Here is a 17,723-nt window from a genome sequence, read left to right on the forward strand (position 1 = left end):
ATATTATTAAATTTGCTTTGTTTACCTTAATTAATATCCAATATTTAAAATAAAATTAAAAGAGTAGGTTTCCGGAAATTATTTTCTGTGTAATCGACATTATTTTTAATACCATATTTCAGTTGCAAATGTTTTGTCCGATACTGTATGTACACATGTATGTACATACATATGTATACATAATATAATATGAAACTTAAAAAATACTATTTGTTATGCAAATATGGCAATTCTACACCTAACTCATTCTATAATTTGCTACAATAAATATTTTAATGAATATGGCAACTCTATAAAAACTTCATTATGTACTATAAAAAAGGTGAATTTGGAAAAAATTGCAACTTTATTTAAGATTTAAACATTTACTAAACAAAATTTTTAAAATATGGCAACTCTACGACAAAAATTTTCCTAAATTATACAATTTCATAGAAGCCCACACCAAAGGTTTGATTGAGTATGACAAATCTATTAAAATCTTAAAATTATCTATAGAAAATTTTTGAAATATGGCAACTCTACGACAAAAATTTTCCTAATTTATACAATTTCGTAGAAGCCGAAAAGACCCCAAAAACTTTTTTGATCAAACATGACAACCCTATTAAAATCTTTATATTTAGAAAATTTTTAAAATATGGCCACTATACGAAAAAAATTTTCAAACATTTTCCAAAATCATACAATTTTGTAGAAGCCGAACAGACTCTAAAATAAAAAAAAATAGTTTTGAGTAAGTATGGCAACACCATTTAAATCTCATAATTTACTATAAAAAATTTTCAAAATATGACAACTCCACCAAACAACTCTACGCCAACTGTAATCGTTTTAAAAAATTTTCCAAATTTATTTGTTACAATTTTGTCGAAACCGAGCAGACCCCAAAATTCATTTAGACATACAACTTGCACCGTTATATGCGCTACCACTTAGTTTATAGGCAAAGTGCACTCGAACGCAGCCCATCCGGGCGCAGACATGCGTGCATGAATATGCAATTATTTGCATGTCTTTATAGACTCGACTCGAGTGGAAGTGTTTGAGTGTGTGTGTGTGCAACAACGCAATCAAGTTGCACACGCTTTTCGCGCTCACTGGCAAAACTCACTTTGCGCTCCTCACTTCCGCTTCGTTACTTGCAGGCTTTTTCGAACTTTGCCGTTTTTCCTTTTGCCGCGCATTTAACCTCGGCACAGCAGGCATTCCGGCTACCGCGCTGTGGCTGATGCGCAATTCTAGTATGTGAGTGTGTGTGTGGATGTGTGCCGTTAGCTCATTTCGAACTTTTGCAATTGACGCCAAAGTACATAGTGTGCCGCAAGGTAGACTACACTTTTGCAACATTTTCATTGCATACTTGTTGGCGCCGTGATATGTTGCGGTTACACGCTTTTGGGTGCAATTGTGTGAAAGGCAATGTAAAATGTGCATATACAACATTGAATACTCACTCGTATAAATAAGATAAATAAGAGTGGATGCATTTCAAAGGTCGTCGGAAATTCGCCGAAAAGTAATTTATTGCGTGTAACAGAATTTATTTCATTTTATTTTTATTTATTTTTGGATTACCTCTCTCCGCCTTGTTATAAATTAATAAACCTATTAATTTCAGTGAGCTTTGACGCTATACGTCGACATATTAAGCATTACAATTTAAGGGCATGCACCTGGAATGTCCGGCCTCTTACTTGAGAAGGTGCCGCTCAAAAAGTCCTCGTAAGAGTAAAGGCTGACATCACCGCCGTCCAAGAAGTCTGATGGACGGGACAAGGACTAAGACGAGTCGGTCCTTCTGGCATCTACAGTGGATATAAAGGAGCGGAAATTCGGTGTGAGATTCTTGATGGGAGAGAGACTCCGTCGCCGAATCTTGGCATTCACCCCGCTGGAATAACGTCTAGCCACAATTCGCATCAAAGCGAAGTTGTTCAACATCTACTCGTATATAGCTAATTTGCGCCAACGCCCCGACGGAAGAGAAGGATGATGCCGTGACCAAAGATGACTTCTATGAACGCTTGGAACGCGAGTTCAAGATGTCAAAATCGTGCTTGGCCGATCCTATCGTTAAAAGCAAATAAGGTATCTTTTGCACAACAGTCGGTAAATTCAGCCTCCATGTTGAAATATCCCGAAATGGGTTATGGCTGATCGACTTCACCGGGGCTCGAAATATGGTAGCTGTAATACTAGATTCCAGCATTATCAAGCTACCTTGCTATATCCGGATCAAAAAGCCACTAACTACTCGTATAGCAAAAAAAATTCTGCCGAGTGTCAATTCACAAAAGTATGTAGCTTCGAAGAACTTCATTTATGACAATCGCGCCTACAACTCATTGGATCTCCTCACAACAGATATACATATTAGTTTCGATAAGTTCAATGAACTCTTTTAATACTTAGTCCAGTAATAAGAGTTTTTGTGAAGGTTATATAAGATTATAGCGGCCATCTATCATGGCATAGATAGACCTATTGGTCCTAAGTAATATCAGATGGTGGTTCAGTTTAACTTGAGGTGAAGTATTCAGCATATAGGAGTTCAACGTTTTGGCGAGCTTTAAGGACGACGTGGTATCTGAGTTTGATACTTCGTCTAGTCCCTTGAACTCCAAAGCTCCTAGATACTTAAGGTAAGTTCTAGATAGTGCTGGCCAGAGGCATGTGAGGTGCTCCAGCGTCTTTCTCATGCATATTTTTTTGCACTTTCTGCATATATCGCCGTTACTTATAACCATCCAGCTCGCTAGTAATGCCAGTAGGTTGTGGTCTGTTAAGAAACTAACAGCCGTCTAGCAGTCCTTTCAAAACCTTATGAGTTAAAAGCATGTGAATTTTCCTAAGAGGCTCTACCACAAGAATTTAGCGATCCTACATGTACTTATGGCATTCCAACTCGCGCTGATCCACCTGTCAGCACTTTCGAAAACTCCATTGTACATCGTTTTAAGTAACTTCCACATTTCCTGTACTTGTTCAATATGCAGTCGGAGGACATTTTTGGCAATTTCATCAGCCATTTTGTTTCCCAGAATTTTTTTGTGGCCTGGAACCCAGTATATAGTATAATATAATGTAGGCCGATTTCAAGCAGCCGCTGCTAATGCCTCCTTGCTTCAAAGGACATTCTATGACTTAATACGATATGTGGTTATTGCTTTAATGGCCGCCTGAGTCTCGACGTACATATTTATCCTTTTTTATTGTTTCCGTTTTTGGTTATCTCAGTCACCTTCCTAACTGACTGTAGGATTCCTGAAGCTTAAAGAGTCGGCTGAGCTCCAACATCCATCATCTACCATGAATTTGTTCCTCCCGTCCGTCAAGTTTGGAAGATCTCAAGAGACTCAAACGAAGGGTCAATCGGATCCGACAAGCCATCGCAGAGGATTGAGTGTTGCACCACGACAACAACCGGCTCACAACGCCTTTCTTAAGAACAGCTACCCAATCAAGGCCGGCATCCAAATGCTTCCGCGGCTACCCTTCAGCCCAGATGTGGCCCACCCGAACTTTTTTTGTTCCCTTGCCTGAGAAGGGCGACGAAAGGCAAGCATTTTGAGACGACAGATGGGATCCCAGCATGCACCTCGGCTCTCAAGGCTATCCCTGAGAATGCCTTCCATGATGAAGGGGATTATTTTGAACGTTTTTAAAGAATTGTAACGATTGGTTCAATAAATTTTTTAAATTGACTCAGTCCTATTACTTTACGGACAAGGAGCGATCCAGCTGAAGCTAAGGTTTTGCTTGATTTTAGCTTCACAAGAGATTAGCTTGAACAGTCCGAATGAAATTCCCATTTAGGAGAACTTAACCCTAGTTAACCTAATATATTCCAGGCTAAAGGAGGCCAAGTAAGATTAATATTTCGGAGAACTTAACTCAACCTAACCTAAAGAAGGTTTGAAAAAACTTGACAATCTTCTCAAAGCAAAGAGGAGAGGAAATTTAGCTGAAATCTTCTGCTCATAACGGGAACTCATCTACAAAGGGTTAGGGAAAGATTATCGTCAATACAATATAAAATTCTATCCACTTCTCCCCGATTAACATGCTGATCGTCTCAAAAACTTCTAGTATCTGCACCTTTCGTTCTTTAAAAAAGCTAAAATGTGAATAATGCTCAATAATAATGCAAATAATAGCACTTTGTCACATACAGAGAATACCTAACCTCAATAAAATCACCAACAAATAACATGGAATTCGCTTTAACTAAAATTCTTTGCCATTTCCGTCTACTTTAAAGTCATTTTAGTGCTCAACTCAAGCAACAATGCAACTTGCTGCGTACTAATGCAGCACTTTCATTATAAATCTGCATTTGTATGTGTGTATGTACTATATATACACATAAATATATATTTGTATGCGTTCTTGTTATGCAACAATGTTAGTGTCTTCAGTACAATTACAGCTGTATAAACTTTGATCACTCAAGCGGCTAAAAAATGTCAACTCACTCGTTTCACACACTTCAAAACACACACGTATGCACTCTCATGCCCACACACCCACACATACTTGGCATATTTGCATAAGTCTGCCATGTTTTGCATTCATATGTCCGCTTATCCTTTTCTCCAACAATTGTTAAGCCACTTAGTCTCTGCACTTTTGTTATGAATGTGTGGCATCCTTTTGGCCGACAGTCGCTGCACTTCAGGCGTTTGCATTCCATATATTTGCTCTGTCACATATACATGTGTATGTGTATGTGTGTAGCCATTGTTCGCACACCTATCTCTTTGCGTACGTGTGTGTCTGTCTACAAACTACTAACACAATTACCGCATTACTTGCGAATGTTTACAAGTGTGTGTGTGTGTGTGTGCATTTATACATGGGAGTAAAGCACTCAAGTGCACGAATGTCCACGAGTGACACACAACAAAGTTAGAAAACACAATAAGGTCGTTATTTAATTTACGTGCAAGAAACGATGCGATGTGGTAGAGGTACAAAATAATGATTATATAAGATATGTACACATAAAGTTGGAGATAGCACAGAAAAGTAGTAAATTAGGTATTTTTCACTCTCTCTCTCTCTGTGGTCCTCATATTTCACATCCTTTAGCTTTTTAATGAGTTCAGCCAAAAATATGATTGGACTTTACTTCTTATTAGAATTTCAGCTGTTCAGACCTGCCTCTTATGAGACCTAATTTGCTAAAAGAACATTCCAAACATCGACTTCTTCTTCTTATTTATTGGCGCAGGAGTTTACAACAGTTCGCGTTCTTCCTTTTCTCTATTTTGCGTCAATTCCAAGTGTAGCCAGGTCATTCTCCAGCTGGTCTTTCCTACGGAGTGGAGGTCTTCCTCTTCCTCTGTTTCCACCTGCGGGTACTGAATCGAAAACCTTAAAAGCTGGATTGTTCTCTTATATCCGGACAACATTACCTAGCCCGCTCAGCCGACCGTAAATCTTCTGCAAATTTTTTCTCAGGAACCTTGCTTAGGCCGAATAATCAGATGAGATTTCGCAAAACTTACGGTCCTAAAAGTTAAAAGCCAGCTTTGAACGACTAATAGCGATTCATGGACGCTTTCTGATATGCTTGAGACCTCCAGCAGTGATTGCTGGACTTTGAAGTACTCCAGATCTATCTTCAACCGATCTTCAACCCACGTTTTTTCTAAGTAATAGTCATGATTATAGCCGTTTTTTTGATCATTTTGTTCAAATGTTCAGCAAAAATAGGTTCTCTGATATAATAAAGCAAGTTTAATTCTGAAAATTCAATGAGCTTTCTTCGACGAATTCTAGAAATTTTACCGATTTTAGAGTTAATCTCTTTAAACAGCTAATGTATCAAATATCTAACCCGAGTATAGGGATCTTCCTTGGTTATAAATCCGTACCCAATCTGATTACACGTACCCCGTCCTTCAAGGAAACAGCCAACGCATAGTTCTTCATCTTTCGAAATGGTTTCATAGATTCAAGTCGAAGCGTGAAGAGTTTAATATTGCTCGAATGTTGCAACGTCCTCGAACTTTCGAGGTAAGTCAGTAAAATAGGCTTTCTACTTTCAGTTCTCGAATTTTATTCATTCTAACGAATAGGTTCTCCATATTCAGCGTTTTTCCTCTTACTTAACTTATTGCCAAGGCTGTAGCTACAATTTGCCTTGTTGTCATTGGGCTGATATTGTCTGTTGTGGTATGGATCCGATCTTAAAACTCGATTATGCACAGAACTCACAGGATAGACCTCCAGACTTTGGATAGGTAAGGTCAGCTGGAATCGTCGATCCTAATAGGGATCTCACTTAGACAGTTTATAAAGTCCGTTGTACTTCACAGAGCTCCAAATCGACAAAGCGCTTTGACTTAATCACAAATTCGTTGAGGTGGCCGATGTCAATTTCGGCTATGTCTACTAGTTCATCGAAGGCATGACTGCGGAAATGTTTCAAATTCAGTCTTTCAAAGGTTTGACAATGGAGAAGAAAGTGTCTGGTTATTTCCAACTCACCTTCTTCCATACAACTTTGACAATTTGCGTTCTACTGGATTTTTAGCCCTACGCTTTGAATACCGACTGGGTAATTCCAGTAAGAACTCTTACGATTTCTGGAAGATGAACTTTACAACGTGCAAGCAGTTCAATAGATCTCCTAAGCTTTAGTCTAGATCAGAAGGATCTCGTCTACCAACACCTCCTATGCGCACGCAAGGTCCATTGATCCAGTGCTGGAACGTAAGATGACAACGGAAATCAATTCTGAACTCCTTCCTACCCCTACGTGAGCGGAGTACAGGTGTGTCCTTTGGTTGATTGGCTAAACAGGCACTCAGACGAGTCTGATGATGAAGTAGCTTGATGTTATTTCTAGCGGAGACAGACACTACTTGCCTATCTTTAACAAGTTTATGGACTTGCCAGCTCAATGCTAGTATTCTCGCTCAGAAAATAGCTAAATTTCGAAGCAGGAAGTCTACTGCTGCCTTAATTGCAACTTTTTCTGCCGAATAAACACTAAAGTAGTCCAATAAACCAACAAACAAAATACTGGTATGTATGGATTCTCCATTCCACAGAGAAGCACGTATAGCGACTTCTTAATACAGGATTCAGTCTTCAAGGCAAACACGAATCCAGCAAACAATAGCAACAAATATATTAATAGGAACCAGAAGTATAAAATGTTAGTCCGGCAGTCTGACGTCCTCACGGCTCCCCTTTCAATCAACCAACTTTGGACCCAGATTGATATCGGCTATGTACTCAGAATTTGTAATGAAAGCAGGAACTGAAAATTAATCAGAAACAGCGATAATACCGCCTTAATAAATATAATCTATTTCCATACAAATTTTATGTCTATCCCTGTCTCTCTCTCTCCCCTTTCAATTCACTTTGCGCCTGTATGATTTCCTTACCTTAGTGACGGTATCTATTCAGCTTGTGTTCATGGACAAGTGAGTTCAAGTATAAGCATCAAATACATATTCCATTTGCGTGCAACCGCCACTTCAAATATTTCACAATAGACATTACAACAATAACAACAATGCCGTTAGTCATGCAAATGTGAGCATAATGCGAGGTTTATTTTACATTTGTTGAAATTCTTCATATTTTGCAGCATAATTTATTCGAAGCATCTACTTTGTCTGCTCGGGTATGAATTCCAGTGCTTAGAGTTGTGACGAAATAAATTAGTGATCCAAGTGAGCTATATTGACTCTGAATATGGGCATATTGTACGAGAGTGTATTAATTTGATTGGGCAGAACCCTGAGGTGGGATGCTTCGCCTTTTCCTTTTAGCTCGCCTTCAAGCGGATGTTCTTGGGCTAACCAGAGGACGCTTGGTCTAAGACCGGAAGTCATGAGCTGCTTAAGCCATGTATAAAATAATCGTTTCAGGTCACTCCCAAGCGAATGGCAAACAGAGAATTTTCTTACCTTACGTGAACTTTTACATGTGACTTCATCCTCTCCGAAGGAATAATAACCATTCGAAATGCAAATAATTACAATATCGTTCTTCGGTTAATTTGTATGGCAGCTATATGCTTTAGTGGTCCGATATCGACAATTTAAATAAGTAACAGCTTCGGTTTATCAAAGATGCACTAACAAAGTGAAGCCCTCATGGTATCTTGGCCGAACAGCCGGCGCTAAACTCCCCGAACAGTTGGTTTTCTATTCTGACTTTTGTTTTTGTCTTCTAAAGCTTCTTGTTTTAGTCTTGTAGCTTAATCTCTACAATATGATCAACTATTTTACTTACGATACTGCATTGTAGGTACGATAATCTTGGATCATGCCTTCGTCAGTATTCTAGAAATTCATTCTTTTAAGGAACCTTTACGAAACGCTAGGTCTCCATGATGTCTCATGTTTGTCGTATATAGGTTAGGATAGGTTAGATTAATCTGGTAGGCCAATAAACAATATGAGTGGTATATAATTACTCTCTGCTTGTTGCGAAGTTGATTTTTTTTCTCCACTTTTCTCGACTATTTTCAAGAATCATAGAAGTCTTTAGACGTAGGTCTTTAAAGAGAAACCTTTTTATATCACAAATTCATTTGGAGACTTGCCAATGTCTGCAACCCCTATTAGAAGACATCAGTCAAACACTCTCATTAATAATCATCTCTTTGGGAGGTTAACTATCTTCGAAACAATTTTTTTAAGGTCTTCCCTAAACCTACAAGGCTGATCGTTTCGCTGACGTAGTACTGCCGAAATATTTTTGAGTTTCAAGTAAGAATATATTCACAATGCTTCTGAGTTCCTACTCTTTACCACTAAACAGTTGGTTGCCTTTGTTGACATATCTTTCAGAACAACTTTTACACACAAAGATCCTTAAAAGGCAAGGAGGAAATAGACATGGATCTTGAGTATGAGATATAACTGTCTAAATTGGAGAACTAGTTAAAGAATACTGTAAAACTCTAAACATTTAAGACGAAAAGCTGTTAAGAACTCCGAAAGAACAAAGAAAATAAATATAGAATTCTCGAATAAGCCTTATCCGTTTTTTGAGAATTAGTTCAAATTTCAGAGAAACTCCAACATAATTATTTCAGTACAAAAAACTCACTACAACAAAGCAACAACAACAAATGACACAGAAATAGCAAGCGTAGAAGAATTTTTGGAATTTATTCGTTAAAGAGCAATATTGACACTGCATTCTTGCTGCATTCACATATACACATATATATACATATACATATATAGCTAAGTTTGATAGTATGTGTCATTTTACCAGTTTTCTCTACCATAACAGAGGCCAGGTAAGCTACAATTGACTCAAAGTAACAGCACTTAAGCAAATTGCTGCAAAAATTTATTAGAAAATATGCTCTAGAATACAAACATAACAGTACTCAGCGTAGTGCTTATGATATTTGTTGTTGGGTAGTTGTGAAACTCAAGAATTTTCCTAACCTCGAGTGTGTATTTCATGTGAGTATACTTGATTTAACAAAAATATTTTCGGATATTGCATGTCTTTTTGTTGCCAGTAGCAACAAAATTGTATTTATAATGGATTGAATGAAATCGATATCTACGAAAATTGAGCTCATGACTTCACGAACTAGTGTTCAAATATATAGTTCGTTGGTTGGTTGGTTGAAAAGGTATCGAAACGCTGGACCACAGTCGACAGTAGTTAAACATCGCCTCGTTGTTTTAACTAACAGTGTCTATACTGTTCAACAATTCAGTTGGTTTGGCAAATTGTTCGATTTTTTCCATCCTAACTTTTCAATATCTTGTAAGTTGGAACATTGGGAGTCGTTAAAGATATCCCATTACAACTGACTGTGGACTGGGAATTCGGAAGGCAATGGTCTCTGAACCGAATGATTTAGAATTTAAGGATACTACATTGAGTGTATGTATACCGGACCATTTAGTCAAACATAATTGCCCTAATATCGTAAGCTCTTTCTGCGCCAGATTTCTGCTCCAAAAAATTCTAGCTTCATATTCAAATGTCACTCTTCCTGACTTCTTTGTATGGTTATTTGAAAATTACATTCTATGTCAGGAACCCTAAGTCAAATTCAAGATCTGCTGTTGTTTTTATTATTACCTACTTACTACACAGCAAGCCACAATAGTAATGACGGAATGAGATTTCTTTATGGAATAAACATAATTTTTGTTACCATAGATGCCTTTAATGGGGTTATTTGCAAATCAACATATATCTTAGGGATCTTCAGATTACTGACAAGTTCAAGTCGTCAGACGATAATCTAGTTTGATGAGCTGAGATTTCTCTTAATCTCTCTAATGAATAAATTGTGTAACCTAAGAAGTCTTTTGAGCGATTATTTGAAAATCAAATTATACTCATATCTTAGGAATCTTTAGACCACTGATTAGCTAAAGGTCGTCAGACATTCCGAAACCTGCTCTAATGGACTTTACTTATCGACTAGTCGATAATCTAGCAACGAAGAGTTCAGATTATTTCATGGAAAATCCTCTTGTTTGATATAACCTAGACAACCCTTAACATATCTTCACCGAAAGAGTAAAATTATTGGCTATCTCTATTTACAGCGCCCATTGAGCACTAACACCATATTTTCAAATCAAATTATATCTTAGGAATCCTCACACCACTCACCAGCTCAAGGTCGTCAGACCATAAGCTAGTACGGATGAGCTGAGATTTCTGTATGGAACATGCTGAGGAATATATTTTGTAATCTTAGTTGCCTTTGGTAGGATTTTCTGCAAATTTTGCACAATTTATATCATAGGCATCTTCAGACCACGGACTAGCTCAAGATCGTCAGATATACCAAAATTATCAGACCCGAGTTGCTCGTTGTTATATTATGGAACTTGCATATAAACTAGATAGCAAACTAACAATATAGAGATCAGACCTTTACCTAAAGGTAAAGTAACCCTGTATGAAAAAATGCCGGTGCTGAACTTCCATATCAGTTGGTGCTCCTTACCTTACTTTTACTCCTCTAAAGACTCTTTTTTTCTGCAACGTTTCTTGTTCTTTTCAATATGGTTAACAATTTTACTTAACATCCTTCGTCCATTACTGGATCATAAGCTTCTGAGTAGTAATTCGTTACTGTGCAGAACTAAATATTTACCATACACTATTGAATGCATTCTTGTACGAACAAAAACGAAGTAAATATAGCCCGTTTTTTTCTAGAATTTTTCCAGAACTAGTATAGTCTGTCCACAATTTCTTCAAAGAGTTTTGCAAACGTAAGCTTTTGTTAGCCTAAAGTAATCATCAGTCAACTTAGAGTTTTCAGTTTAAGACATAATATATGCTATATATAGTATGTATGCATATCCCCAATCTCGCCGCCCTCCCCCACTACAACGTAACTTACGACCGCCAATTAAATGTCAAATAATAAATTTCCGCCACAATTTCGCTTGGTTGTTTTGTTGTAAATGAGCTTTCACTCAAATATTGCTAATTTGCTTGTAATTGGTTTGGCAAATTTCCACCGCAAACCATTAGTAACAGTGCGTTGGCCCATTGAGCCGTTATTTTGAGGACAAAGCGGTGACGACCACGACAAATGATTACTTCGTTTGATGACGAAATGGTGTGCTTTCGCTGCTTGTGGTCGTGTTTCGTGCGGTTACCTCAGCACGTGTGTGTTTGTAATGGTTGTGTGTGCATATGGTTGTATAGTAATATATGTGGCGTAGCATCCTCGTTATCATCATGTCGTTGCCAATTAATTGGCTAAATTTATGCGAAAAGCGACATTGGCCGAAACTGTTTGAGTTGAATTGCCAAACTAAAGGTTAAAGGCGCGCAATTAAATTAGAAGCACCGCGAAATTCGTATAAAATATATTAAAGAGTAATTAATTAAAATAGAAGATATATAATCTTATTAGTGCTGTAAATGAGCTTATTGGCGATCAATGGAAGCTTTTGTGATTTTTTATACAACAAAACTTTATATTCAATCAAAATATTTATTTATGAAACAAATTCTAATTTAAAATTAATTGAAATTTGAATAAATGAAACTCAAATTAACATCAATATGTTTTTATAGTGATCAGCGAAAACGCTTTTATCGAGCTTTTGAATTACAATACTATTTTCATATTTCCCGCAAATTCCTACCTCTCTTAAATACATAGGAAAATCCCATGACAAAACGTATATTCGTGAGCTTTTTCTAGATATGTTCTTTTTCAAAGAGCTTTTATGAAAGCTTTCACCAACTCTTTTAATACTTCTTGCAAATTACAGTGCCAATTAAATACATGGGAAACCTAATGACAAAAAAAATGTCTGCGAGCTTTTTCTAAGTATGCTCCTTTTCATAAAGCTTTCTTGATAGCTTTCAGCGGTTTTTTTTTGATACTTCTTGCAAAATCCTACGCCCCTGAAAACGTTATGTCCGCCTTAACAAACCTTAAAAAATGTCGGAGAGCTTTTCTAGATACGCTCTTTCCTATAGGTCCTTCCCAATAACTTTCAGCAGCTTTTTGTAATACTTCTTGGAAGTTTCTACTTAAATACTTAGGGAAACCCGATGACAAAATGTGTGTTTGTAAGCTTTTTCTAGTTATTCTGTAGGATTGGGCTTTCGTGAAAGCTTTCATCAGCTATTTTGGAATTGCTTACATCACTTAAATATTTGTAAACTTCGATTACAAAAGGTATACCTGTAAGCTTTTTTTTTCAAATTTGCTCCTTTGCATACAGCTTTCGAAAAAGCTTTCAGCAGAAATTGTAAGTTATACAAATATATACAACATATCGTGCATCCTTAAGGTAATTTTTTTTCTTTAAGTTTTTTTTGAAGTACTGTTGGGAGTTTTAAAATCTTTGAATTATTTTGTTAAACTTTCAGCTTAAGCTTTTCTCTCTTATTAAAAAATCGAGTATGTCAAACTTTAAAGCTTTGGAGAACAAATTTTTGCGACGTAAACGTTGTCATAGAGCTTTTGTGAAAGTTCTCTGGAACAACACTCTCTTCAATAGAGCTTTTGAGAAAGCTTTCAGCATAAATACAATACTTATAGCAAGTTATAGAAACACATACTATAGGAAATTGAAAATAGAAATATTTCAACTCATAATTAAAATAAAATAATATGAGTTATTTTGAATGCATAAAATTAATTGTTTCCTGATAAAAAATTAAATGAATTGTGATGAAAGCTCAAACTTTAGTATGCTATCATAACTAGATACTTTGTTCCCGAAAATTATAAAATTAAAAATATTTTGAGAACATTATTCATTCGTTTAAAAGCTTTTGAAAACACCAATTCATAAAGCTTTTCGACTTGAAAGCTTGAAAGAATGAAAATATATATGTAAATAAATTTTTAGGTCAATATTAATTTTTTTGAAAGCTTTTAAAAACACCAGTTCATGAAGCTTTTCGACTTGAAAGCTCAGAACTTAATTTAAATTTAGTTTACAATCCCATTACAATTCACAAACTTTTTTGCTATGCAGCTTTTGCTTCACGAAAAGCTTTCACCTTCTAGTGTCTATTTCACACTTAATTCTAAAAACTCAAAATTAATAAACTCTCTAATAAAAAAAAAATTAGGGATTTCATATTTTATTTAATGAAATTAATTTAATTATTTTTTTAAATTTTAATGAAATAAAAGTAAAGCTTTTTCCTTAGTATTTAATACTGGTATTTAATTTTCGCTTTTATTTATTTTTTTACAGAACTTGAACCGGTATTTCCCTATCGGGATGTTACCATAAGACGTGGCGTTGATGCAAATGAATTATATGAAATACTCGGTGAAGTAGGCAGGTGAGTTTTTAAGTGAAAAAAAGAATATTTTTAATACAAAAAAAATCTTAAATTTCAATTTCACAAAGTAATGACTTTAGTACGTGAAAAATTACCGTTATAATGTTAGCGCAAATTTGTGATACACAAAAGAGTAGTTTAGTGGCAAATATAGCACCACAGGGACGAATAAATATATCAACAGTGACTTCAAGTATTACCGTTAACAATTAAACGTGCCAGAAAATTCCAAATTTTTTTCAAAAATTTTACGTTTTTAGCAGTTTTAACAATATTTATTGTAGTATATGTATTATTGGTTTGTATACTCCTATATATTTACATATATACATAAACAGTGTAATACATAATCATAATTATTATAATTTTATTGCCATTTATTAACACTCTCTTCAGAGGTAAATTCGGCACGGTCTACAAATGCCAAGAGAAGGAGAATGGTCTGAAGCTCGCCGCCAAATTTGTGCCCATCCCCAAACGTGAAGACCGTCGCAATGTGGAGCGTGAGGTGGAGATTATGAACTCACTGCAACATCATCTCATTATACAGTTATACGCGGCGTATGAGCATCAGAAAATGATGTGCGTCGTGCTGGAGTTGTAAGTAGCTAATTTTGAGTTTAAGTTAATTTTAAATAATTTTAGCTTTAAAAAAGTTAAATATGTTTTCATTTGAGTGAATTGATCTCAGTTATATAAATAAAGATTGGTATCCCTCAAAAACTACAACCCAAAGAAATATTGTGAGCATAAAACCTTTTAATGAACATTTTGGAGGCCATTTTTTCAACTTTTTTATCTCCAGAACTATGCCATAAATATAAATAAATTGCTTATAGTCATGAAATACATATTAAACGGTAAAATATTTTAGCTTCTGATACTCAATCAAAGATCTGAGCTTTATGCGATCAACGACGAAACAAACTTATGAAGTATTATTAAAAATCTTACACACGTCTTAGTTGTACTCACAATCATCATCATCCATCACAATCTGCAATTCAAAGAAATTTTTTTCAAAAAAACTTAAAAAAAAATTTTGGAGTTCACTTTTTCCAACCTTTGCATTTCCAGAACTATACCATAAATATATTTATATTGCTTTTAGTCATGAAATACATATATTTTGGTAAACAAGTGCAACTTTTGATAGCCTTTCAGAGATCTGAGTTTTATGTAATCGGCGACGAAGTAAGCTCCTGAAAAATTATAAGCATCTTATTTACGTCATAGTTGTACTTTAATAGACGTTGTCAGATATTCAGTGTTTTCTGAAGAAACACAACTTTGAAGATTTAAACGTGGTAGATTGCAACTAAACACAATAGATATCTATGGAACTAAGAAATATGTATACTTTGATCTCCAACTTATTCTAGATAATAAAAATTGTGCATCTGTGCTTATATGGCACTTCGATAGATCCAGACTTTCCATTATTGAAATTTTAAAAGTTTTCAACAATTGTTAGATACTGAAACTATTAGAGGAAGTGTGTCATTTTTAGTGTTAGGAATGCTTGGGTAGACCAAGACTTTCAAATATTGAATGTTCTAGTAATATTAATATCGTTTCAGAGAAAGATTAAAAATTTAAGCCACTGAAACACCCGAAAATCATTTAGATGGAAGAAATAGATTTAGATGGAAAGGAAATAGATTCATTAAAAAAATTTATTATTTTATATCCAAGTCTATCTAAGGTATGATATGAGTCTATGTTAGGTTTTGTGATCTTTCTATTATCGAAACCTTATTTACGATTTTCTCTTTTACGATGCCAAGGATATTAAAGAAAACAAGTGATATGCTCATACATTACTCACGAAGCATTCTGAGCACCAGTTTTTGCCTTTCTGCTAATCTTTCTTTCTTTTTTCACCTTTCCTGCCATTTTTCAATTGCCGCTTACACGACGTGTAAGTTTTGCACGTTTTTCTCGGGGTACATATGTATGTTGAGCGCTGCAAGTTCATAACTGCATGATCGACCAAATTTAGCCAACTTTACTCTTTCACATTTTTCCGGTAGCTCTGTCATGCTGCCATTCAAGCAAATAGCATTTTTATCACCTTAAATTTTGGAGAGAAGAATTCAAGCAAATCATAGCATTTTGCTTTTCAATTTTAGATTTTATTTTATTTTTTTTATTAATTTTTTAATTTTTTTTTATTTTTATTTTGCTTGACATGATTTCTTTTTAACAAAGTTTTTCCTCTCATCCGTTTAAGCAAGTTTGCTTGCCAACTTGCAAGCTTTACTTTCCTATCACACAAGCATATTTTTATTGTCACTTCCGCTATCCTTTCGCCAGCTCGAAAATCCACTTGATTTTCTCAGAATTTTCAACTTGTCTGCCCTCATCACCTGCTCAATTTCTACATTACACACAGCCTCATTTATACCACTTACATATACATATGTATGTGTGTACCTGTATGCATATGTGAGTGCAGCGTTACTGCCAGAGTTATGCAAATATTTTTTTGTAGAAAATTTTCACATTTTGCAATTTCTTACCTTCACTTTTTCGTGTCTTCAATTGCTCTCCGGCAGTTGCAGGTGAATTGGCAAGCATGCTTATACTCAGGTGTACCATTCAGTAAAGTTTACTGAATGACTCCTTGGGCACTTGCACGTACTGTTAGCGCATTGGCACCACTAAAAATTTCGGAAAAGTTAAAATGAAGAAAGCAAATGTTAAAGGAAAAGTGATGATTTGGAGATTGAGCAATTTTGCTATTAACTTCATGAAATCAAGTAAAAAATTTTAGTAGAATATTTAATTTTAGTTTGGGTCTAGCTCCATCAAGTGAAACAAAAACTGTCAATGTTCCCCCTTAACCTAATTTATAGTATTAAGCTTTTAAGGTACCCCCTTAACATCTTGAATTTTTACAAAATGGGAGACTTATATACATACTTCTCTGCTAAAGGTCCTTGAAGTTCGTTTGACGTTGCAGTAAAATAATATAATATTGAGAATACTACTAATATAAGGCCTGGTATGCATTTTTTTCCCTCAATATGGGGATCTTTTAAAAATTAATAAAATCGGTTCGGATAACCGATTATTTTGATATTAAGAAATTACTACTTTTTGGATGTGAATTAAGCTTATAAAAACCTGAAAGCTGAGTAATCGTCAAAAGCACTAAAATAACTGGTATAAAGCTACTATATTAGACAAACATACATATATATTAAAACAAAAAAATATATAAATTTAATAAACTGGTATAATAAAGTAATAGAAACTACAGGTATGCAAGCTATCAGTTGATTAGTTGATTAATATACAAAGTTTAAAAATGGTATAAAAATTTAAATGTAACAAACACTGGTATAAACATCTTAAAATAAAATAATAAAGTTTAATAAACAACTAGCATAAATTTAAAAAAAAACTGGTATAAAAAGTGAACTGGTATAAATTAAATAAACTTGTATAAAACAGCAGTACTTTATTCTGCACAAGAGACTATTATAAATTTAAAAAAACTGGTATAAAAATTAGAACAAGAAACTGGTATAAATTTAATCAAATAGTATAAAAAGAAGAGATGCAGTACATGTTTATAGCACGTTAATTACACATTATTAAGTAGAACAAGAAACTGGTATAAATTTAAAAACTTGTCTAAAATGTATAACAAAGAACTGGTCCAATTTAATAAACTACTAGAAAAGAGCAAAATAAAGTTAAACAAACCACTATTATGAATTCTAAAACATGTATGTATAAAAGTAGATCAATCAGTTGGTATAAATAAGCTGGTATAAAAAAGCTGAGATATATTAAACGTTTACACATGTAATAAAATAACAGGTAAAAAGTAACTTAATTAACTGGTATAATAAAGTAGAGAAAAACAACTGGTATAGATCAATTAAATCTAATATTCATCATTATATAGATACTAAAAA

General features: G+C 34.8%; 1 protein-coding gene across 8 annotated transcripts in view; it reads left to right on the forward strand.

The window, feature by feature from the left end:
• The window catches only part of LOC105225089 (death-associated protein kinase related), a 133,970-nt gene that overhangs the window by 98,985 nt on the left and 17,262 nt on the right, over window positions 1–17,723 (forward strand). For all 8 annotated transcript variants that reach the window (XM_049454057.1, XM_049454060.1, XM_049454058.1 and 5 more), the window contains 2 exons: window positions 13,704–13,794; window positions 14,191–14,394. In XM_049454057.1, coding sequence (XP_049310014.1) covers window positions 13,704–13,794; window positions 14,191–14,394 — 295 coding nt within the window. The remainder of the gene's footprint in view (window positions 1–13,703; window positions 13,795–14,190; window positions 14,395–17,723) is intronic.

The sequence above is a fragment of the Bactrocera dorsalis genome, chromosome 3, assembly GCF_023373825.1.
Source record: "Bactrocera dorsalis isolate Fly_Bdor chromosome 3, ASM2337382v1, whole genome shotgun sequence".
In the NCBI taxonomy this organism is placed as follows: Eukaryota; Metazoa; Arthropoda; class Insecta; order Diptera; family Tephritidae; genus Bactrocera; species Bactrocera dorsalis.